This window comes from Desmodus rotundus, chromosome 10, assembly GCF_022682495.2.
Source record: "Desmodus rotundus isolate HL8 chromosome 10, HLdesRot8A.1, whole genome shotgun sequence".
NCBI lineage: Eukaryota > Metazoa > Chordata > Mammalia > Chiroptera > Phyllostomidae > Desmodus > Desmodus rotundus.
In genome coordinates, this window is record NC_071396.1 from 52,208,387 (window position 1) to 52,233,397 (window position 25,011).

General features: G+C 49.8%; 2 protein-coding genes across 21 annotated transcripts in view; both read left to right on the forward strand.

Annotated features, from left to right (window-relative positions):
• LOC112318016 (protocadherin gamma-C4) overlaps window positions 1-25,011 on the forward strand; it is a 131,789-nt gene that overhangs the window by 95,054 nt on the left and 11,724 nt on the right. For 18 of the 20 annotated variants that reach the window (XM_053912357.1, XM_053912360.1, XM_053912363.2 and 15 more), the window contains exon 2: window positions 23,611-23,669. In XM_053912357.1, the coding sequence (XP_053768332.1) occupies window positions 23,611-23,669 (59 nt within the window). Of the gene's footprint in view, window positions 1-6,815; window positions 9,460-13,848; window positions 16,711-23,610; window positions 23,670-25,011 lie in introns of those variants that run through there. The other 2 variants (XM_053912349.2, XM_053912348.2) reach the window with 2 other exon arrangements.
• Window positions 18,188-20,991, forward strand: PCDHGC5 (protocadherin gamma subfamily C, 5). Its single transcript, XM_071219564.1, has one exon. The coding sequence runs from the start codon at window positions 18,340-18,342 to the stop codon at window positions 20,989-20,991; it is 2,652 nt and encodes an 883-aa protein (XP_071075665.1). The 5' UTR covers window positions 18,188-18,339.

Genomic DNA, 25,011 nt, shown 5'->3' on the forward strand with positions numbered 1-25,011 from the left:
TTTGAAGCCCCCAAGGCTCCTTGCCTCATCCCTAGCTCCAGATGTCTTACATACCCATGCTCCCTCTCTGTCTCTGAACTCCCCTGTATGTGGGGTCTCTGACTCTTCCATGTATGTGGGGTTTCCATTCCTATGTCTGCATTAAACTCAGTCATTTTCCCTTGCTAATCTGTCTCAAGTCAAGCCAGAAGAAAACCTTGAGGGTAGAGAAAAGTTTGTTCCTCCCCAGCATACTAAATTTCCATGAATCTATGGGGAAGTACTATATCGTTTCCACTCTATCACTGAGGAAACTGAGACTCCCTGACATTAAGTAATTGTCCAAGATCATAAGGCTAGAAAGCACCAAATCCATGACTCAACCTCCTGACCTTTTCCTCCAAATCTCTTTCCCTCTCTCCACAACATTACACTATATCAGAAACCTTTAATTTTCAAAGGAAGCACACTTTCACCTAATTTTAGAGTAGATGGTTGCTCATAAACACCATAAACAATGACTTGGTTAATTTCCTATCCTTAATATGATGTGTCCTTTCAAATTAAAAAAAAAGAAAAGAAAAAGACTAACAACTCAATAGAAAATTGGGAGAGAAAGATAACCAGAGTTTACAAAAAATTAATTGCAAGTAGGGCTGGGTAGAGATTGTCAAAGGGACAAAAAATAGGGGCAAGTATAACAGTGTAAAGAATAAAATAAAGTTAAATTTTTTCATTGCAAATAACATTGAAATACTTGAAATAAAAATGCTCAAAAAAAAAAAAAGAAATATTCATCAACTTCCTTCTAGGACTGGTATGGTTTTTAGATTTTTCCTTTTAGATCCCTAATCTATATGTACTTTATTCTTGTGTGTGTTGAGGTATAAAACTAATTTTATCTTTTTTTCCCAAGTGGCTATCCAACTGTCCCAATACCATTTACTTAAAACTTCATCTTTGCCCCAGTAATTTGAAATAGAATCTTTATCATCTACCAAACTTCTATATCTCCAGAAGAGTCTAGTGATCAGAAAGCCACAGTTGTTTCTCACTCAAAATTATTATATGTTGAAGTACTTAATAGAAAAAAATAAACAATTGGTGAAACATGATAATAATTTAGATAACAATATAATAACAACATGCTTGGGAAAAATCGAACAAATTCTTTCTCTCTAAGGATAATTTAGGTCTCTAGGGAGTTTTGCATGTGGACAAATTTAGTAGCATTTTGCAGGTAATTTCCTAGCATATCTAAGTTTGTGGTAAATAAGCAGAAAGAGAGTACTATGTAATCAACACTAGAAGGGAATAGCACTCAGATAAGAGAAAAGCCAAACACCTTGTATTTTTCTTAAGCTTTAGACGTCTAAAATCACTGATTGTAGTTCCAAAATATTTTGATGAAATGATTTCTTCTTGTTGTAAGGATAGATAGAATGGAGGTCTTAAAAAACTTATTCTGAAGATTCATAAATCATCATTTAAAATCCAAGAATGCAAAACATTTTTGCATGAATAACTTCCATATAAATATTAAGGCTAAGCCATTCAGCTTCTTCACCAAATCCCTGCATCTCTCACCTGTCTAAATTGTGATATATATTTAATTGATCTGTTGGTTATCTCTCTTTATGACATTTCTCCTCAAATGATCCCTTAATTTGACTTTAGGATGTTTCTCTAATAGGCAAATTATATTGAACTGAGAGATTATTAGATGATACTTAGGATTTTAAGGGGATAATACATATATTTTTCCTTCAATGCAGTAATTTAACAGTATCATGAGTAGACTTTTCTGACATTACTGACCCCCTGGGAATAAATATTGGGTAATCACCTAATATTTAAAATAATATTAGCCCTGGCTGGTGTGGCTCAGTGGATTGAGTGCTGGCCTCTGAACCAAAGGGTCGCTGGTTTGATTCCCAGGCAGGGCACATGTCTGGGTTGCAGGCCAGGACCTCAGTAGGGGGTGCTCAAGAAGCAACCACACATTGATGTTTCTCTCCTTCTCTTTCTCCCTCCCTTCCCCTCTCTATAAATAAATAAGTAAATAAATAAATAAATGCAAAAGACAGATCTGATAAAAAAAAGATTATTATCCACCCCAATAAATTTAAAAATATTAATAATATTAGGAATATTTATGGAGAGCTGCCTCCATACTAGGCAAGGCCAGTGTCATGGATGTATGACCCATGCAGTCACACTGCCCCCCTTTCTCAGAAGGGCCCTGCATTTGGGTTAATGCTGTGCTGTCTCCATCTTGAACTTCTTAGTAATTTTTAGCTCCCTATTTTCATTTTGCATTAGCCTCACAAATTATGTAGCCAATCCTGGTACCAAGCACTATGTGTATCATAGAGAGTATATCATTTAATTTATCTTTTTGGAAGACCTCTCAGGTTTCGGCATGTGAAATACAGTTTAGGGAAAACAAAAGAAGGAATAAGACCAGAGAGGAAGCTACGACAGTATTTAAGGTGGTTTTGGTTCAGGTAGTGACTGTAGAGAGAGAGAGTAATTGATAGATTCCAATACATTTTGGAGGCAGTAAACATGGGCATGAACGTGTAATGAATGGAATGCGGGGATTTAGAAAAAGATATTAAGAATGATTTATGAATTTTTGACTAGAAGTGCTCCCTGTTAGACAAAAAATGTTGGAGACAGAACAGGTTTGAGGGTGTAGTTAACAGTTGGGTTGAACTTTTTCACCAAGTGAAAAAAGCCAGCTACAAAAGACTATGTATTTTATAACTTACCTATATGAAGTTTCTAGAAAAGACAAAACTATATAGAAAGTGGATAAGTGGTTGCCTGAAGCTGCGGGTAGGAGCAAAGACCGGCCGCAGACGGGCGTGAGGGAATCGCGGGGGGTGACGGGAGTGTTCTAAAACTGGGTGTGGTGTTGGCTGCATAACTGTATAAATTTACTAAAAATCATCGATTGTCTAGGTGAACTCTATGATAAGTATAAAGTCATTAAAAGGTTAAAATAAGAGATTAGGATGCTTGTGGTTATGTCAAGGAGTACTATTACAATTCCCACTTAACAAATCAAGAAAATAAAAGAGAAGTTAAAAACAAAAGTTTCATGGTCACATAGCTACTAAGTGTAATACCCAGTATTGGAACTTGAGTCTTTTGGACACTAAGGCCTTACTCTTGACCACTGTAATACACTTACTTTCTATTTAAAAATTATGTTTGTACATTTGATTAATCAGAGGTTCGCTTAAAGTCATAAAACAGAGAGAAGACGGGGATTGGAAATTGTGTTGGTCGTATACACGGTGCTTCCTTTCCCCCTGGATATAGGTGGCACAGCAAGTGACCCCACCTTTGTTTTTCTCCAGTGAGTTGTATTAGCACCCTCTACTTGGTTCTTTGGCAAACTATATTTTCAAATTATTATGTTAAGAAATAGTTTCATTAGGCCCCCTGGTAGCTTGAAAGAGTGACTATATCTTCCAAAAAAGCTTACAGATACCCCTAAATGAACATATATATCCTTAGTACATTTTATGATTGCTATGCCATTCGCATGATGATTGATATATTAGTAAGCACTAAGTATAGGAAAATGTTGGTGAAAGAGTGCAAGCTTTCAGTTATAAGGTGAAAACTTCTGGAAATCTAATGTATAGCATGGTAACTATAGTTAACACTACTGTAGTATACACTTGAAATTTGCTAAGAGATCTTATAAAAAAGTTCTTAACACACACACACAAAACGGTAACTAGGTAAGGTGATGAGTGCGTTAACTGTGTTGTATCATTTCATTATGTACATACGTTAAATCACTGTGTTGTATACTTTAAATTTATATAATTGTACTTGTCAATTATAATTCAATAAAGCTGGGAAGGGGGAAGCATTAAGTGCCTACCGTACTAGATGCCAGGGATACAAGTGATCATTAAAATAGGCACAGTCTCTGCCGTCCTGCAGCTTTTTTATTTTTAGTGGAAGAGGTAGGCATTATGCCAAAACAAAAAATAATTACAAATTTTTTAATTGGGCTAGGTTCAACAAAGGAAAATATAAGGTGCTCTGAGAGAGCATAACAAAGATTCCTGGTTCTAAATGGAGCCTAAGGGGAAAGCTCTGTTAGGAAATAACATCTAAACTGAGGCCTGACAGATTTGTAGAAATTAGCAAAGCAAAGAGCGGAAAGGGCAAGAATCTTTCCTAGGAGAGGAACAGAGGGTGTGAAGGCCCTGGGGCACCAGAGAGCTGGGCTGCTCACAACACTGAAAGCCAGAGAAGATAAGAGAACTTGGATACTATGCAAAGGATCTGGTACTTTATTTCAAGAGTAGTGACATGCTACTGACGATTTTTGAGCTGGAAATTCATGATCCGATTAAAATGTGAAGATCCTTCTGGCTACTGTGAAGAATAGATCCAAGAGGGTTCTGCTGGCTTATGACGAGGTCTTAGGAAAACTGTGGGTCTTATGTATGGCAAAACTATTTCAACCTTTAAAAGCTAGTTTTGAAAAAACATTTGTCAATTAAGTGATAGTGAATGGAAAAAATGATTGATGAATCAGCCCAGACTGGTGTGGCTCAGTTGGTTGGGCATTGATCTGCAAAGCAAAAGGTCACCAGTTTGATTCCCAGTCAGGGCATGTGCCTGGTTTGCAGGTTCTGTCCCCGTGCCAGGCTGGGTGGGTGCATATGAGGGGCAACCAATTGATGTTTCTCTCTCTCATCCATGTTTCTCTCCCTCTCTTTCTCCCTCCCTTCCTCTCTCTCTAAAAATAAATAAATAAAATGATTTTAAAATGATTGATAAATCAGTTTATCCCTGAATAACTCACTAGATCAGTGCTTCTCAAGCTTCAATGTACATTCACATCCCCCAGGTATTTTTGTCAAATGCAAATTCGGGTTCTATAGGTCTGAAGTGGGGTATTTCTGCATTTCTAACAAACTCCCAGATGATACCTAGGCCATCAGCCCTTGGCTCACACTCTGAATAGCAAGTGACTGGGCTATATCCTAAATTCTAAATTTATTCAATAGAATATATTCTATCTTTTAGTGCCTCTCAGTCTTCTGGTGGTCTAGCCATTTGTCAAGCTTGAGTATTTAAAACTGAAGGTCTTAAGAAATGAATTAAAGTATTGAGGACATGGCCCTGGCTTGTGTGGCTCAGTGGATTGAGTGCCAGCCTGCTAACAGAGGGGTCGCTGGTTTGATTTCCAGTCAGGCCACATGCCTGGGTTGTGGGCCAGGTCCCCAGTAGGGGGTGGGTACATGAGAGGCAACCACACATTGATGTGTTTCTCCCTCTCTTTCTCCCTCCATTCCCCTCTCTCTATAAATAAATAAAGTCTTTTTTCAAAGTACTGAGGACATGGAGAAACAGGTCAAATAAGGTGTTTCATCTTTTCAATAAATATCCTATATATACTTATTTCTTATCTACCTAACCTGTCTGCCTTCCTTCCTGCCTCAAGGCTTGGTTACACTTCAGAAAGAACTATACACAATCAAAGTAATGTCCAGGGCAGTTATACAGAAATAGTGTGTGGGGCGCTCAGACTTTACCTGTGATGGAATGGTTCGCGTCATTAATCGAGGGTTACTCTGTGCCGGGCGTTTGGCCCTGCCTTGATCACTTGATAGATAGGAACCCAGGAACCCTCAGAGGATAGTTTCTTGCCAAGGATGTACAACTCAGCTCTGATATTTCATACCTGACTCTCTTATTCATTATCCTAATCATTGCTATTTTGCTTGTTTTGTAACTACAGTCTGAAATACAGAAAACTCAAGGCTCTTTATTCTGTGGGTAAAGACTTTGTATTTCTCTAAAGACTTTGTGGGACTTTGCAGCCACATTTCAATAATTTTATAAAGGTCTCAAGTGGTAAATGAGTCTGGTTCCCTGCCCTCACCCCACCCCCACTTTTTGGGGGAGGGGTGCTATCCTTTATTAGCAATGCAACTTCTCTTCCTCAAATATGAACCCAAGATCTTGGGAAATGCATTGATCAAGTAAAGGGAAACGTTTGAGATTAAGCTCTATGATAGAAATGATGCTCGTTGGGAAAGACGGTAGGACATTTCACATTGTTCCCTGGTTCTTAGGAAATAAAAGCTAACCAATATCCAGTTTTAAAAAGAAATCTGCATTGAATTTTTTAATTTCTTAAAACAGAGTTAAACCAAACAGAGAGCAGGTCCCGTTGGTTTGCTTTACTGAGGAAGTGACAGGGCATTCTACAGTGTCACGTGGTAAGAGATAAAGCAGCAACGCTAACACCTCCACAGAAATGTTAAATCACTCCTTACCAGAACAGTCCGGCTGACTAGGTTTTACCCAGCCCTCCAACAAAGCAAATTTGTTGGTGTTTTTTCCGGACAGCGTTGTATCGTTTTCGTTTTGTTTTGATTCCCCCGTCTTGCGATTAAAGAGAGCCATTAAAACATTTACTTGCACGACAGGATAGGGACTGGCTGTGGGAGAGGGGTTGGCGGGTGGGAATGGGGGCGGGGTAGTGGAGAGCAACGAGGGGAAACTGGGAAAACTGTAATAAGACAGTAAAGTAAAATTAAAAAAATATTCAATAGGCCTTGGTTTGACTTGAAGACTTGCAGAATGGTCAGCTTCATCCCCCTGCAATTGGCTTTCCAGGCTAAGGTAGGTTTCCGATGTACCCACACTGCCAAGGCGCTTTGGCCGTGAACTCTGGAAGGAAGCCCAAGGAAAGTGAAGTTCCTGGCGCTAAGCTCTCGTCCCGCTCCGAGCGCGGCGCTAGCGCGTTCTCCGTGCAGTTATTGGCTGGGACTCTGCGCGCCGCTGTCGGCCAATGAAGACGCTGGAGATCTGGCCCCGGCCCGTCCCCTCTCGGCGCCCCGGGATGAGGCAGAGACTGAACAGCCGGCGAGCAAATCAACGGCACCCAGAAAGCCATGTCCGACTCGGCGCCCAGCGCCCAAGCGCTAACCCGCTGAAAGTTTCTCAGCGAAAACGCCGGGACGATCTGGACCCCGCTAAGAGGAACTGCCTTTGAGTGCGATGGTCCCAGCGGCCTGGAGGAGCGGACTGGTAAGCACCGGGAGAGTGGTGGGAGTTTTGCTTCTGCTTGGTGCCTTGCACAACGAGGCTTCCGCCGTCATTCGCTATGAGATCCTGGAGGAAAGAGAGAAGGGTTTCGCGGTGGGCAACGTGGTCACGGACCTTGGCTTGGATCTCGGCAGCCTTTCAGCCCGCAGGCTCCGGGTGGTGTCCGGAGCCAGCCGAAGATTCTTTGAGGTGAACCGAGAGACCGGAGAGATGTTCGTGAACGACCGCCTGGATCGAGAGGAGCTTTGTGGGACGCTGCCCTCCTGCACCATAACTCTGGAGTTGGTGGTGGAGACCCCACTCGAGCTGTTCAGTGCGGAAGTGGTGATTCAGGATATCAACGACAACAATCCCGCTTTCCCAACCCGGGAAATGAAATTGGAGATTAGTGAGGCCGTGGCGCCGGGCGCGCGCTTTCCGCTGGAGAGCGCGCACGATCCCGATGTGGGAAGTAACTCTTTACAAACCTACGAGCTGAGCCGAAATGAGTACTTTGCGCTTCGGGTGCAGACGCGGGAGGACAGCACCAAGTACGCGGAGCTGGTGCTGGAGCGCGCCCTGGACCGGGAGCGAGAGCCGAGTCTCCAATTGGTGCTGACGGCGTTGGACGGCGGAACCCCGGCTCGCTCCGCCAGCCTTCCGATTCGCATCACCGTGCTGGACGCGAATGACAATGCGCCCGCCTTCAACCAGTCCTTGTATCGGGCGCGCGTTCTGGAGGATGCAGCCCCGGGCACTCGCGTGGTGCAAGTCCGTGCAACCGACCTGGATGAAGGCCCCAACGGTGAAATCATTTATTCCTTCGGCAGCCACAATCGCGCCGGCGTGCGGGAACTGTTCTCCTTAGACCTCGTAACCGGGGTGCTGACAATCAAGGGTCGATTGGACTTCGAAGACACGAAACTCCACGAGATTTACATACAGGCCAAAGACAAGGGCGCCAATCCCGAAGGAGCGCATTGCAAAGTTTTGGTAGAGGTTGTGGACGTGAATGACAATGCCCCGGAGATCACAGTCACTTCCGTGTACAGCCCAGTCCCCGAGGATGCCCCTCTGGGAACTGTCATCGCTTTGCTCAGTGTGACTGATCTGGATGCTGGGGAGAACGGGCTGGTGACTTGCGAGATTCCACCAGGTCTCCCCTTCAGCCTTACTTCTTCCCTCAAGAATTACTTTACTTTGAAAACCAGCGCAGCCCTGGATAGGGAGGCTGTGCCAGAATACAACCTCAGCATCACTGCTCGAGATGCTGGAGCCCCTTCCCTCTCAGCCCTTACGACAGTGCGGGTACAAGTGTCCGACATCAACGACAACCCTCCACAATCTTCTCAATCTTCCTATGACGTTTACGTGGAGGAGAATAACCTCCCCGGGGTTCCAATACTAAATCTAAGTGTCTGGGACCCCGACGCCCCGCAGAATGCTCGCCTCTCCTTCTTTCTCTTGGAGCAAGGGGCTGAAGCTGGGCTCGTGGGTCGCTATTTCACGATAAATCGTGACAGTGGCGTCGTGTCATCCTTAGTGCCCCTGGACTATGAGGATCGGCGGGAGTTCGAATTAACAGCTCACATCAGCGACGGGGGCACTCCGGTGCTGACCACCAACATCAGCGTGAACGTGTTTGTCACCGATCGCAACGACAACGCCCCCCAGGTCCTATACCCCCGGCCTGGCCGGAGCTCTGTGGAGCTGCTGCCCCGAGGTACCGCTGCCGGCCACGTGGTCACGCGGGTGGTCGGCTGGGACCCAGATGCGGGGCACAACGCCTGGCTCTCCTACAGCCTCTTGGGAGCCCCCAACCAGAGCCTTTTTGCCGTGGGGCTTCACACGGGTCAAGTCAGTACTGCCCGCCCTGTCCAGGACACAGATTCGCCCAGGCAAACTCTCACGGTCTTGATCAAAGACAATGGGGAGCCGTCACTGTCCACCACCGCCACCCTGACTGTGTCGGTAACCGAGGAATCTCCAGAGGCCCGGGCTGAGTTCCCCTCGGGCTCTGCCCCTGGGGAGCCGAATAAAAATCTCACCTTTTACCTGCTCCTCTCCTTAATCCTGGTCTCCGTGGGGTTCGCAGTCACAGTATTGGGAGTGATCATATTCAAAGTTTACAAGTGGAAACAGTCCAGGGCCTTGTACCGAGCTCCCGTGAGCTCCCTGTGCCGAACGCCAGGGCCCTCTCTGCACGCGGACGCCATACGCGGAGGCCTGGTGCCGCCGCACCTGTACCATCAGGTGTACCTCACCACTGACTCGCGCCGCAGCGACCTGCTGCCGAAGAAACCTGGGGCCGCCAGCCCTCTGGCCAGCCACCAGAACACGCTGCGGAGCTGCGATCCGGTGTTCTATAGGCAGGTGTTGGGTGCGGAGAGCTCCCCTCCTGGACAGGTAAGGGTTAGCAAGTCATCCTGGACTGAGATTAAGGCTTTTTGAGGAACATATAGAGTCGCTTAGTTGTTGTTGTTGTTGTTGTTGTTTTGTTTTAGTGATGAAGATGTTTTCCTAATGATGCACACATATTTCTACCTGGCTCTTCCTAGGTCGTTGTGCCTTTGCACAGTGGATGGCCTAGCCAGAGTGTGGTTTGTGGTAGCTCAGTATGGAGTTAATAGACTCATCTGTGCACCCAATTCACATCCTCAGCATTCACTGGCTTGCCGTAAAAACTAACCGGTCTTGCTAAGGGGCAGCTAAACCATTACCCAAGATCTCAGCACTCTAAGTTTAGCTTGGTGTCATTTGCACTGTTTACCTCTAACCAGTGGCTGCTGCTAGGAATATAAAAACTACCTCATTCATCCATGTTCCGAGCGATTGCACGTAGGCATTAAAACTAATGGCTTGATGGTAATTTTCCTTTGCCCACACCGATCCTGTACCCCAGTCTTAGCTGATTTTCTGAGAAAGAAAGAATATTCTAGGTGGCCTTTAAATTTTATTTTCAAGCATATAGTGGGACTGATGTGCACGTTACTTATAAACCATTTTTATGTTACAATACTGATCCGTGTGCAGCATAGAAAATTTGGAAAACAGAGAAATTTGTAAGGAAAAATTATAACTAACTGTAATCCCCCAATCCAAGGATAACCACCATTAATTATAAAAGTAAAAGTAATCGATGACTTTTAAAATCAATCCAGACTGTCCAAAGCAACATAAAGTACAAAATGAAAGGTTTTTATGCCCCCCATGTAATTCCTTGTCTTTGCAGCATTGTGTTTCTTGGACAGACACGTAACGTGAAAGGAAGGTAAAGTCACATTCTGAGAAATGTAAAGCTGTCATTTATGCAGGATGATGTGTAGACCGTAAGGCCTTTGTCCTGGAGTGAAACTTATACGCACTTCCAATGGCGAGAGAGCCAGAATTTTGTTACTGATAAGTGCATAATTGGTATCAACCTTGGATTTGGCAGTTGGACAAATGAGGCTCCACCATGTACCAGCCAGGAGTCCTTGAGCAAGTCAATCTTTCGAAGCCTGTCTCCCCTGTGAAAAAGGAAGTAATGAGGGTCTTACAAGATTAGCGCGTGATTTCATGGATGCGCACTGCCTGGTGCATCATAAATGTTAAAAAATTCTTATCTATTACTATTATTAGTTTTATTAGCTCTTTACCCACCCCCAATCTTAAACACACCTTGGAAATGAGCCACTTTGGAGATAGTCTAAAGAAGACAATAAATAGTTGCTAGACAACAATATCAATAATTCACCAAAGTAGAGGCATATATGGAAAAGCTAAGGAAGGATGAAAGCCAGAGAGAAGCAGCTGCTACTCTTCCAGTCTCTCTGGAAAACAACCGACACTTTCCCTAGCTCAACGTTCTCAAATTTGGTTGCACACACTAGGGACCTTTTAAAAATTCTGAAGTCCAGGCCACGTCCCAGACCAATCAAAGCACAACCTCTGGGGGTGGGACTCAGGGATCAGTAATTTTTAAAGATCCCTAAGTAACTCCACTGTGCAGAGAAGTTTGAAAAGAATTGCCCTAGAACCTGCCAGTCTATCAAGTAGCACACTGACGAAGCAGAGTGTTGTTCTGGTGTTTACCGAACCAGGAGTCATCCTTACTGAACCAGCCAAGTTTTTAAAAATTCTGTGATATTATTTCCCATCCTTAAAATATTACATAGAATATCTCCAGAAGAGCATTGTAGGGGAGACAGGAGATGACATTTCAGTCATCTAAAGGGACAATCTTCCTAAACCACTAGCTACCAGGCAGCTATTCTTGAAAAATCTAGAGCTGGGCAGTGGGTACGGGGTCTCTTTGAGGGCTGGCAAAAATGTTCCATAGTTAGAATGTGGTAATGGTTGCATTGATTTAGTATATGTGAATGCAAGGATTATTAAGGCTTTATGATGCTCTAATTCTAGTAATACAGACTGTGTGCCTGTTTGTTTGGGTGTGAACTTGCAAATATAAGAGGTTGAGACCTATAAGAAGTCTAATTCTTGGATATTAAAAGCATCAATAAAGGTCCAGTTCATGGCTATAGAGATGACAAACTGGTAGAAAAATCATTTAAGATGTTCTAGAATGAGTTTTCTTTCTTCCAGCCAGACTCCAGAGGCAGGAGTGGGGGGTATCCTAGTTCTGCACATACTAGTTGTTTAGCTGTAGACAAGTCTCTTAGCCTCTCTGAACTCCAGTGTCCTCATCTGTAAAATAAAGGTAATACCTCCTTTCAAAATTTTTGAGAGTGCAAAGTAGTGCATATAAGGTGTCTGTACTCAACATGAAGTAGTCATATAAAGCACAAGTACTCAATAAATAGTTGCTAAATGATAATATCAATAAGTCACCATTTGTTGGTCACCCCTTCATGCCAGACGCTGTAAGAGGTGAAAGACACAGTCCTGCCATTGCGGCACACAGAGCACCATAGGACACGGACGTGCACAAAGTGATTGTACAAGAAACTGTGAGCAAAGAGAAAGAAACACCTAAGCCAGCCTGGGGAAATCAGGAGGACCTCACAGAGGTGGTAATGCTTGAGCTAAGAAGTAAAGATTGAGTAGTACTTTGTTTTGTTAACTAGTAAAGGGGGAAGAGGGGGTGGAGAGGGGATCTTGCAGGAAATTCCATGCTGAGGAATACTGATATTACATCACCGCTGAACTTTAAACTACATTTGTAAAGCACGTACAGGAGATAAATTGAAGCAAGTAAGCGGGAGTCAGATCTTGAATTACCTTTGGGCCAGACCAAGGAGTTTTTACTGTAGTCTGTATCGCTGATAGTCCTTGCAGAATTCTGAACTGACATATGTATGATGTCATCTGAGGGTTTTTGCTTGCTTGCTTTAGAAATGTTATTCTTTCAGTCATGAGTGAGATGGATTGGGGATATTGAGACTGAAGACAAGGAGAGCCGTTAGAAGGCTATTACGATATTTGAGGAGAAAACTGATAAATGCTTGAACCACCACAGTGTCAGGACAGATGGAGGGAGATGACTGTAGTAAAATCGTTAGGACTTGTTGATTGACATAGTGTCGGTAATCAGGGAGAGGAAGAGTCAAGGATGACTCTCCCCTCCCCTCCCCCATTTGGACTGAGGCAGCTGGATGGATGATGGTGTCCTCACTGAAGTGAGTCCTGGCATAAACACCTAGTAGGTCAGACCGACTTACAGCTCCATCATTCCCGTGGGAGGAGGTTTAGGTGCTTTTGTAAAAGAACACAGAAAGCAGATCCCTCCCTTTGAGACCAGAATGTTGGTTGTGGATTTCACCATAGTCCAAGGATATTCCTGAGGATCAAGGGTTTGGGAAGAAAATCTAGAGAGGATAAGAAACCCAGCTTTTGCTACTGGTTTTGGCATCCAGTGGTAACCTAGGTGAGGATTTGAGAAAGTTCAGAAATATGTCCAGATCAGGTTGAATTTTTCTTTGTGTTCTGGTGTTTTGGTCACTCAGATTACAGTTTGCAGGAACCTACAGCGTGAACGAGCCGTGTTTCTGGGTTGGCGCAAGGTGGTGGCCAGGCTCCTGGGAGGGTCTGGGTGTGGGTGGGGATGGGGTGAGATCAAGTCTGCAGCTCCAAGAAGCCCTCCCCCCCCCCCCCCCCCCCCCGGGGCTAAGTGAAAAGCTTGCTCTTTTGAAACAGTCTCTGCTGGTAATTAACAACATATCAAGCATACCGGGGTGTCAAATAAAAGGGATTTGTAGGCACAGTGCTGTTGGCGGCTTGATCTCAATCATTCACGGGAGCTATTAAATCTGTGAACATTAGCATTCTGCCAGGTAATGAGATCTAGTCCCTAGCACCTCCCAGATGCAGCTGATTCTTTGCTGATTTGGAACATCTCCCTCTCCTGGCTCCCTCCACTCTGCTTCTTCGCCTTCCACACTGTCCTTGAAATCAATGAATGGTAATTTAGTGTATCACTAGCAAGCCTCTGAATAAAAGAGGCTTGGTTTCCACTGCGCCTCCTGTTACAACAGAAATGTGTACTGCATACATTTAATTGGTTACATTTATGTGTAAGCCTTTTCTGCAAAGAGGTGGGTACGTTTCTGAATAGTCTGAGAAAGGCAGTGTTGTGTGTATGTGGCAGTGCTTCTAATTAGCTGTTGCTTTAATACAGTTGGACTGAGGCACAAGCCACTCGTTTAGAGTACGGGTGGGTGACAACACCGGCTTGAACCAAGTGCCCAGTCTCAGATGGCTACTCCTCCCTGGGCTGCAGGTCGCTAAGGCTCTGGCTGTAGCTGTTTTCCCCGCGGAAAAGGGGCGGGGGAGTTGGTGTGTTCGAGAGAGAGAAAAAAAACCCACAACACATATATGTTGTCCTCCTCTCCATAGAGGTAATAATAACCCGTAGAAAGAAATGCTGTTGAACGGGAAGAAGGCGAAAAGATAGGTGTTTTTTTGTTTTGGGTTTTTAATTTTTTATTTTTTTTCTCCAATGCTGCGACGCATTAACCCTGCTGCTATTGGGATGTTCTCCGCTCAGCCTATTGGCTGAGCCCAGGAGCTGCTGTCTGCCAATCGGGTGGTGGAAGGCAGACAAATCTACCCCGCCACCAGCAAAAAAACGGCGCGTAACCCTTGCGGCGCCGGCCCAGCCGCGCCAGAACTGGCGCGGGCAAAGGGAGATAGGTGTCTCCAGCTGCTGTGGCCGTTTGGGGCGGGTCGGCTTCTTCTGCTTCTCAGGACCAGGTAGAGAGCTAGCGGGCGACAGCAATGCTCCGCAAGGTGAGAGGCTGGGTAGAAATCTGCCCGGGGGCTACCCTTTTGTTCCTCTTTTGCTACCTGGGTTACGTTTGTGGGCAGATCCGCTACCCGGTCCCAGAGGAGTCACAGGAGGGGACTTTTGTAGGGAATGTCGCCCAAGATTTCCTGCTGGATACAGAGAGTCTGTCAGCTCGCAGGCTGCAGGTCGCTGGAGAGGTGAACCAAAGACACTTCCGTGTGGATTTGGACAGCGGAGCCCTGCTCATCAAGAATCCAATCGATCGAGAGGCACTGTGTGGGCTCAGCGCCAGTTGCATCGTGCCCCTGGAGTTTGTAACCGAAGGGCCTTTGGAAATGTACCGGGCGGAGGTAGAGATTGTGGATGTGAATGATCACGCCCCCCGATTTCCTCGGCAGCAGCTGGACTTGGAAATTGGGGAGGCAGCTCCTCCAGGACAGCGTTTCCCCTTGGAAAAGGCTCAGGATGCAGATGTGGGGACTAACTCCATCAGTAGCTATAGACTAAGCTCCAATGAACACTTTGCACTGGATGTCAAGAAGCGCAGCGACGGCAGCCTGGTCCCAGAGCTGCTCCTGGAGAAGCCTTTGGATCGCGAGAAGCAGTCAGACTACCGCCTGGTGCTGACCGCTGTGGATGGAGGTAACCCTCCAAGATCTGGCACGGCAGAGCTCCGGGTATCAGTGCTGGACGTGAACGACAACGCCCCAGCCTTCCAGCAATCCAGCTACAGGATCAGCGTGCTGGAGAGTGCTCCGGCGGGCATGCTGCTCATCCAGCTCAATGCCTCTGACCCGGACCTGGGTCCCAGTGGTAACGTCACCTTTTCTTTCAGTGGTCACACCCCTGATCGTGTGAGAAACCTCTTTAGCCTGCACCCCACTACTGGAAAGCTTACCCTCCAGGGGCCCCTAGACTTTGAGAATGAGAATTACTATGAATTTGATGTTCGGGCTCGTGATGGGGGTTCTCCAGCCATGGAGCAACATTGCAGCCTTCGAGTGGATCTCCTGGATGTAAATGACAATGCCCCCCACATCACGGTGACCTCAGAGCTTGGGACTCTCCCAGAGAGCGCAGAACCTGGCACTGTGGTGGCACTCATCAGTGTGCAGGACCCCGACTCGGGGTCGAACGGAGATGTGAGCCTCCGCATTCCTGACCACCTGCCCTTCGCGCTCAAGTCTGCCTTCAGGAACCAGTTCTCCCTGGTGACTGCTGGGCCCTTGGACAGAGAGGCCAAATCCAGCTATGACATCATGGTCACTGCTTCTGATGCTGGGAACCCTCCTCTGAGTACCCAAAGGACTATTTTCCTCAATATTTCAGACGTGAATGATAACCCACCTTCTTTCTTCCAGAGGTCACATGAGGTGTTTGTTCCTGAGAACAATCGCCCAGGGGACCTGCTTTGCTCCCTTGCAGCCTCTGATCCAGACTCTGGCTTGAACGCGCTCATCTCTTACTCTCTCCTAGAGCCCAGAAATCGAGATGTGTCAGCTTCCTCCTTCATCTCTCTGAACCCCCAGACGGGAGCCGTGCATGCTACTCGATCCTTTGACTATGAGCAAACACAGACCCTGCAGTTTGAGGTGCAGGCTCGGGACCGGGGCAACCCCCCCCTCAGTAGCACTGTGACAGTTCGCCTGTTCGTGCTGGACCTCAATGACAATGCCCCAGCTGTGCTCCGCCCGAGGGCCCGGCCTGGTTCCTTATGTCCCCAAGCACTGCCCCCATCAGTTGGTGCTGGTCACCTAGTCACAAAAGTGACTGCTGTGGACTTGGATTCAGGTTACAATGCTTGGGTTTCTTATCAGCTCCTGGAGGCCCCAGATCCCAGCCTATTTGCAGTCTCCCGCTATGCTGGGGAGGTGCGGACAGCTGTTCCCATTCCAGCTGATCTCCCGCCACAGAAGCTGGTCATTGTGGTAAAGGACAGTGGCACCCCACCACTCTCCACTTCCGTTACTCTCCTAGTGTCCTTGGAGGAAGACACTCATCCGGTTGTCCCTGATCTTCGAGAATCTTCAGCTCCAAGGGAAGGAGAATCCCGCCTGACCCTCTACTTGGCTGTATCACTAGTGGCAATTTGCTTTGTCTCCTTTGGCTCATTCGTGGCACTGCTCTCTAAGTGTCTGCGTGGGGCTGCCTGTGGAGTGACCTGCTTTCCTGCTGGCACCTGTGCGTGTCTCACTCGATCTCGAAGGAGGGAGGGGCTTCCTCCTTCCAATGGGATCCTCCGAATCCAGCTAGGGTCAGATGATCCTATCAAGTTTGTTGATGTGGGCGGCCACTCTCACGGCTGTACACCCTTGGCTTCTGCACCCACTCGGAGCGATAGCTTCATGATGGTGAAGTCACCCAGTGCACCTATGGCAGGGGAGCCTGTTCGCCCAAGCTGCCCGCCCTCTGATCTTCTCTATGGGCTAGAGGTGAGATCTTCACAGGCTCAGCCAATGCTTGAGGGTTATTCTAATCCAGGCATGTGGCTGGGCCGAGTCCCAGAGAGTACTGGCCTCTCGGTGACAGCCTGTAGTGATGTCACCATTTTTGTGAATGGTAACTCTATGACAGATGCTGTGCTTTGGAAGTGTTTTGTGAATTAATCAGGAAGTTGTCACAGGTTAGGACTTGGGTTTGGGTTATGCCCTTACCTGAGAGTAAGAAATGAAAGCAAGTGTCAAGAGCCAGGGTACTATGGAAGCATGCTGCCGGAATGTGGGAGCACAGAAGGGCACAGCACACTGAGGCAGGGTGCACCAGACAGTCACCTAAACCCAGGTGGCTGCTTTCTCTACTCTTCCTGAATGAGGGGGCCAGACGCTGGACTACCTTAACTCTAGGTTACGGTTTCCCAGTGACCGGAGGGAAGCTACTGTCTCTGCTGTGCAGTATCAAGTGCTCCCTGCCCCACGGCGCGGGGACTCTGCCGGAGACAGAAGAGAGCACAAAGAGGAGAGTCTAGGGAGCAGAGGCAGCAAGGCGGGAGGAGAGACCTGCCAGACAATATCTTCAGGACTCCCAATCAAGTCCCCACTGGGATTTGAGCTAGACACAGTAGGTAGGGGGCAGGAGAGCATTACCTCTTAGGGAAAAAGCAATAAATGAAATCACGTAATGCCAGAAATCTGGTTTACAGATGAGGAATTCATGGAGATAGCTACATGGGGCGGGGGTGGGGGTGGTCTCTAAGTAGAGTTCTTCTGAATTGGTGAAACCATAAAGCCTAGAGGCCATGCCTAGTTCCTGGTCGCCCTCCTGGGTGACCTGGACCAGTCCCAGGAATGCTTCCCCTGCCAGAAGCTGTGATGCTCGTCTCGCCGCCCAGGGCCGGCATCTCGGGAAAGCTGAGTCCTAGAGTCACCAGCTGCCACTGAGACCCCTTAAAGCACTGCTGGAGAGTCAGAGCAAGGTTCTACGTAACCCTAACCAATCTCTTTTCTCATTTTAGCAGCATTGGCAGGATGGGGGTTGGGGGGGGGGAACACGTGGGCTTTGCCTCCCCCAGAAGGACAAACTTTTGTTGGTTCAAGTGAAGTAGTGGAAGCGTCTGAAGTCATGCAGAAAGTTGCTGGGACAGAGCACGGAGAAGTTTTGTACCACTTTGTCTTCCCCGTTGAGCACCATCTGAGCTGTCAAATTTTGCTGCCAAGGGGGCTGAATCAACCTGCAGCAAAAAATGAGTGGGGAAGTAGGAGGCTTCTGTGACACAGATTTGCAGCCCGTTCCTAAGGTTTCCGGGAGTGAGGAGACTTCGTAATTGGTTGAGAGCAGACAGACTTTTTGGCCAATCAGACTCAGAGCTGAGGTGGGGGATCTGCTCTTCCTGCCCGCCTCTCCTCCCCCAGCTCCCCAGCTCCACTCAGATTCAATTCCCCTTCCCCCCCCCACCCCCGCCATTCGGTGACTAAGAAGAACTGCTGCAGTCAGACAAACCTCGGAGCAGTTTTTAAGAGGCTGGAAGGAGACACAAGAGATCTCAGCTGCTACACTCCAAGCCCGGGGTCTGCCTTGGATACAGGACAGCACAGAGTCAGTGTCCAGGAAGGGACTTCTGGGTCATGGGGCCCAAGACACCCTCACAGCTCGCTGGGAAATGGCAAGTTCTGTGCATGTTGTCCTTGTGCTGCTGGGGCCGGGTGTCTGGGCAGCTTCGTTACTCAGTGGTGGAGGAGTCTGAGCCGGGGACGCTGGTGGGGAATGTTGCTCAGGACCTAGGCTTAAAGGTGACAGATCTGTTGAGCCGCCGACTGCAGTTGGGATCTGAGGAGAATGAGCACTATTTTTCCCTGAGTTTGGTGACTGGGGCTCTGGCAATAAATCAAAAGATTGACCGAGAGAGCCTGTGTGGAGCCAGCACCAGCTGCCTGTTGCCAGTGCAGGTGGTGACTGAACACCCGCTGGAACTAATCCGGGTAGAGGTGGAGATCCTGGATCTCAATGACAACTCTCCTAGCTTTGCCATCCCTGAGCGAGAGATACGCATCTCAGAATCAGCTGCATTTGGGGCACGATTCCCTCTGGAGAGCGCCCAGGACCCAGATGTGGGCACCAATGCTGTGAGCTTCTACACTCTGAGCCCCAACAACCACTTCTCACTGAATGTGAAGACCCTAAAAGATGGGAAGCTATTCCCAGAGCTGGTGCTAGAGCAGCAGCTGGACCGTGAAGCCCAGGCAAAGCATCAGCTGGTGCTCACTGCTGTGGATGGGGGTGTCCCAGCCCGCTCAGGGACCACGCTTATCTCTGTCACTGTGCTGGACATCAATGATAATGCGCCAACCTTCCAGTCCTCAGTGCTTCGTGTGGGACTCGCAGAGAATGCACCTGTGGGTACCGTGCTGCTCCACCTCAATGCCACTGATCCAGACGAGGGCACCAATGGCCAACTAGACTATTCTTTTGGAGACCACACATCTGAGGCAGTGCAGAATCTCTTTGGCCTAGACCCTAGCAGTGGAGCAATCCGTGTGTTGGGTCCCATAGACTTTGAGGAGTCGAGTTTCTATGAGATTCATGCAAGAGCCCGTGACCAGGGACAGCCCGCTATGGAGGGCCACTGTGTGATTCAAGTGGATGTGGGGGATGTCAATGACAATGCCCCAGAGGTACTACTGGCCTCTTTGGTCAACCCCGTCCTGGAGAGCACACCAGTGGGCACAGCAGTGGGATTGTTTAATGTGCGGGACCGAGACTCAGGGAGAAATGGTGAAGTGAGCCTCGATATCTCTCCAGAACTGCCATTTCAGATTAAGCCCTCTGAGAACCACTACTCACTGCTAACCAGCCAGCCCTTGGACCGGGAGGCCACATCCCACTATACCATCGAGCTGCTGGCCAGGGATGCCGGCTCCCCTCCCCTGCATGCACATCTGACCATCAGGCTCAACATTTCAGATGTTAACGACAATGCACCCTACTTCACCCAGAAGCTCTATACCGCTTACATCCCAGAAAATCGTCCTCCAGGCTCCCTTCTCTGCACTGTGACCGCCTCCGATCCAGACACTGGGGAGAACGCCCGTCTCACCTACTCCATTGCAGGGGATCAGGTTCAGGGAGCCCCAGCCTCCTCCTTCGTGTATGTCAACCCTGAAGACGGGCGCGTCTTCGCCCAGCGCACCTTTGATTACGAACTGCTGCAGGTGATGCACATCGTGGTGGGGGTTCGAGACTCCGGCTCCCCCCCGTTGCACGCCAACACATCCCTGCACGTGTTTGTTCTGGACCAGAATGACAATGCCCCAGCTGTGCTGCACCCAAGACCCGGCTGGGAGCTCTCAGCCCCCCAGCGTCTCCCTCGCTCTGCGCCTCCTGGCTCCTTGGTCACCAAGGTGACAGCCGTGGATGCTGATGCAGGCCACAACGCATGGCTCTCCTATTCACTGTTGCCACAGTCCACAGCCCCAGGACTGTTCCTGGTGTCCACACACACCGGTGAGGTGCGCACAGCCCGGGCCTTACTGGAGGATGACTCTGACACCCAGCAGGTGGTGGTCCTGGTGAGGGACAATGGTGACCCTTCGCTCTCCTCTACGGCCACAGTGCTGCTGGTCCTGGAGGATGAGGACCCTGAGGAAATGCCCAAATCCAGCGACTTCCTCACACGCCCTCCTGAGCGGTCAGACCTTACCCTTTACCTCATTGTGGCTCTTGCAGCCATCAGTCTGTTATCTTTGGTCACCTTCACCTTTCTGTCAGCTAAGTGCCTTCGGGGACACGCGGATGGGGACGGGGGTGGGGGCCGGTGTTGCGGGCGCCAGGACTCACCCTCCCGGGACTACTATAAGCAGTCCAGTCCCAACCTACAGGTGAGCTCAGACGGCACGCTCAAGTACATGGAGGTGACCCTGCGGCCCGCAGACTCGCACAGCCACTGCTACAGGACGTGCTTCTCACCAGCCTCGGACGGCAGCGACTTCACTTTCCTAAGGCCCCTCAGCGTCCAGCAGTCCTCAGCTCTGGCGCTGGAGCCTGACGCCTTCCGGTCCCGCTCTAACACGCTGCGGGAGCCGAGCCAGGTGAGGGGCTCGGCGCGACCCCTGGGGGCGGCGATGGAGCCGCCCATCCACATAGGGGCTTTGAACTTGCATCTGCTCCTCTCGCGCGGGCTCGGCTGCCAGCTGCGCGTCACCCGGTGCGGACTGACTGCGCGGGACCAGAGGTGTGGCCAAACAGGGGACAGGGCTCTGAGCGGCCGGAGGTGGTGGTGATTGGTCCGAGGGGGATCGAACCCACCCCAACCCCGCCCCCCCAAACCCAGAAAAGGCTGGGGCTTGGCGATCTTGCCAGTGATTTCCGCCGGTGTCCGGGGTCCCGGGTGGAGGCAGTCGCAGACCCACGCCCACAGCCAGCCTCCTATGCTCTGGCGCCCGCGTGTTCCGCCGCTCTTTAGGTTTCCTGAGTTCCTTCCCACTCCCTGGATCTGGGGCTTCGCTGTTACTCTCAGCCCTCCTTATTCCCATTTCAAACAAACGCATCTGTAGACAGGACAGAGGTGCGCGCAGGGCTCCAGCGTGTCCTCCCCGCGAAAGCCACACACCCACCAGCCACAGCGCAACGGCCCGGCACTCCTCACCTGCACACACGTCCCCGCACCTCCTCACAGCCTCAGAGGTACTCGCTGCTGACCTTGCGCCTTGACGACAGTCTCGGGTCGTGGCCGTCCCGGGCCCACGAGGACTGGAGAGGTTCGGGTCGCCTGGGGGTGAGCCTGAGGCCAGCTGAGGCACCTAGAGCGTGGGTGCGAATGTAGGGGGGGTCGGCCGGTCGGACTGCGCAAGGAAGACCCCCACAAGTGGGCAAAGCTGTCCTGGGACCCCAAAGGGGCGGCTGGGCTTGGCCTGGGTGGCCTGGGCCGCTACAGGACCCGCAGCCTGGGACCTCAGTGCCACCCGCGGCCCGTCCTCTCGAGGGAAGTGGGAACCTGCCGCAACCGGTCTCTGGACACGCAGGGAGAGGCTTTTGGCTCCGTCGTGACCGAAATGCGTCCAGTGATCTAGGATCTAGGCTTTCGGGGGTGACCAAAGTATCTGAGACATGGGCACATTCTTCCTCCTCTGACTGATGGAAAGCCACAGCCTCTGCCAGATGCCAGGGTGTCCTCATAGGTGGGGAAACTGTAATAGTAAAAAGCACAAGTTGCCACAATCCCAGGAGCTTTTATTCGAAGCGTATCTATGCCCCACCCTGCCCCCACTGAGTGAGAATTGTAGTTTGAAACAACACCCCATGTGATTCTGACAGCTGATAGCCTTACTACACGCCCCCTCCCAGAAGCATCTCCTCTGTTCTTCCCAGCACTTCTGCTGGGTGGGCACTAGCACCCCCACCGCATAACTGAGTTTCACAGAAGTCAAGTGACTTGCTCGAGTTCTCGTGCTAAGTGGTAGAGAAAGGCCTGCCCCAGGTCTGCCTACCTTCAGAAGAACGAGGCAGTCGGGCCGTGCGCACCTGCTGGGCTGGGGCAGAAGTGGGTCTTACAAGTGGAGAAAAGTCTTCAGGGGCTCCTCATCCCCGAGCGGCCCTCACTGAACACGCCTGGACCCGGCGTCCTTTTGCAGGCTGTGAGTGTGGCCCAGCTCCTACCCTCACACCTCTCGGGGTACCTGCATCTCTGTGTAGATTCTGCCATAGCTACTGATACAGTGGCCGAGCGAGGACGTCCCGGGGCCCTTCCGCCCGGCGGCCGGCTCGGAGCTGGTGACAACTGTTGCACTGGCGATGCTACGTTGGTTTCCGGTTCTGCTCGCAGCACTGCCACCTGTGAGCCTCAGAGTGAGTCGTTTGGCAGCCATAGGTCTTCCTTCTCTCCAGTGGAATCAGAGGTGCTCACACCTCCTTCTCTGCTCCTGGGAGCGAGTGTGAGGATAATGAGTAGCACACCCCAGAACTGGCGAGGAGCTGGCTGGAGGAGCGCTGCATGCAGGTGTGAGGCGGGATGACACGCCCGCCGAAAGGCTCAGGCTCGGAGGACTCAGGAGGGCAGTGGCTGGCCAGAGTCCCACACCTTCATCCAGACGGGGGGGTGGCTACAGATCAGCCCCTCGGGAGCCCTGGAGACTAGGTTGGCTCTGCCTGGAGGCTGTGGGAGCTGATCTCTGCTGGGCTCCATCCAGCAGTTCTCTGTCCCAGACAGAGCAGCCTTGTTCTCTCCTCCTTCCACACGCTCTTTGTCCGGCATGGAGTCCTAGGGGTGAGAGGTGTCCCGGGACTTGGATGCCCTGCAAAGGCCCAGTCTGGCATGACTCCTAAATTAATAATGTGTTTAGCTGTGGGAAGGGATCCTCGGTTGCCAGGGGCCTGGAGGAGGTGTCCCCCGAATGCATTGCAGCACAGCCTGGCGCAGAAAGGGTTACGGGAGCAGCAGCCATCTTGCTGCAGAGGAGGCTTTGTTCCCAGCTGAGAAGCTGAGTACATTCTTTCCAGGGCTGGTGGAATTCTCATCTGAAAGCCTCATCTGCCACTTTTGGGGGCCTTTTCTGCACCCCTCCCCGCAGCTTCTGCAGAAGACGCTTTTAGCCCTCGAATCTCAGTTCAGAAGTTCTGAGTCAGGGGCAAGAGGAAGAGGACGTTTCTTTAGCAAAGGCATCTGGGCTTGCTCACTGTGGTCAGATACACGCTATTTTATCTCGTTGGCTCCTGTATATACCTCAGACCTCTGAGACCTGAGGTATATTTTGTCTTTGAAGATGAGTTTACCCCGCTCCCATCGCACACCCGTTTCTTCCCTGTGCGCACTCCCCTCCTGCCCTCTGGGTCCATCCCCAGGGGCCGGTGACATTCTGACTTGTCCAGGGTACTCAGCCCCTTTCCCTCTGTTTTCTCCACAGCAAGCCCCACCCAACACGGACTGGCGTTTCTCTCAGGCCCAGAGACCCGGCACCAGCGGGTAGGTGACTGCCTCTCCAGCCCACCCTCTTCTCTGCGGCATTTTCTCAGCGATGACGTGGGAGGAGAGGGGGGAGCACTTAACATTTGCTACAAATGGCTTCTTCCCTCAGTTCCAGATTTCAAGGAGGTTTTGGTGTATTGGGGGCTGTCACACAGACGCCAGAAGGAAGAGGCTAATTTGGAAGCTCAGTTCACACACTCATCCCCTCCCTTCTCCCACCATGGGAACCTTGGCCAATCTCCTGGGGGCTTTGGGACCAAAAGATGGTTTTAAGGTGGTCTCTGGGTGGAGAGGAAGCATATTACACCCATCTATTGCCTACATCCCCCCTCTCTGGGCTGAGCTGGGCTCCATCCTGACCTGGGGTTCAGGCAGAGAAACCTGGGGCAGGAGCAGGAGAGGAGGAGCCTGCCAGGAAGAGCCTAGCTAGAGGAGGGGGGTCAGGCAGTTGTGGGGGAAGTGGAGACAGCACAGCTGGAGTTGGGGCTGATGGGGGAGAGTTCCTAGGGCGGTGTCCCTGGTCCTGTCCCCCCTTCAGGCCCCCTCGGCCTCCTCTGGCCTGGCCCTCTCAGCCTGTAGGCCTTTTGTCTCTGCCACTCTCTTATTTCTGCACCCTTCCCTCTCTCCGTCAGTTTGCATCCTCTGACCTTTCCCTTGGTCTCTGTCTCGGTTTCTGTCCTTAGTGCTGCCTCTCTGGCCCTCCCGTGTGTGTCTACTTGCGTTGGTCTGTGCCTCACACTGAGCCTGCCACAGCTGGGTCCTCAATAAATGTGGAATCAATGAATAAATGTGACTTCCTAGTCTCAGTCTGTTTCCCTTTTCTCTGCCTCCACCTCCCTGTCTCCATCCTCTATCTCCTTTCTGTCTCTTCTTTCATCCTTTGCTAGTGTCCTTGTGTTCCTCTGTCTCCAGTCTCTCTCTCTCTTGCTCTCTCTCTCAATCTCTCTAAGTCTGTTGCCTGTCTCTTTCTGCCTCTCAGAGTCCCTTTCTCTATTTCTCTTTCTTCATCTCTCTGTCTCTCTTTTATCCTGTTTGTTATTCAGTGACCCTGTCTGTCTCTCGTTTCTTTGTACTTGCCCCACAAGTACAAAGAAATGAGAGAGCACACACGTGTATCCCCACCCCCCTCTCCCTGCGCCCCTCACACACAGAGCCTTTGATCAATGCTTTCCAACGCACACCCTCCCACCCAGGCTACCCCAGCTGCTCATTTCAGTCTGGTATGAATTCCTGCTGAGACAGGAACCCCCTGTGGGTGGAGGAGGAGGGAAACTTCAGCAGAAAGACCTTCAGTTGGTCTGAGGGAAGTGGGATGGGCCCTGGGCCAGGCCTCCCTGTT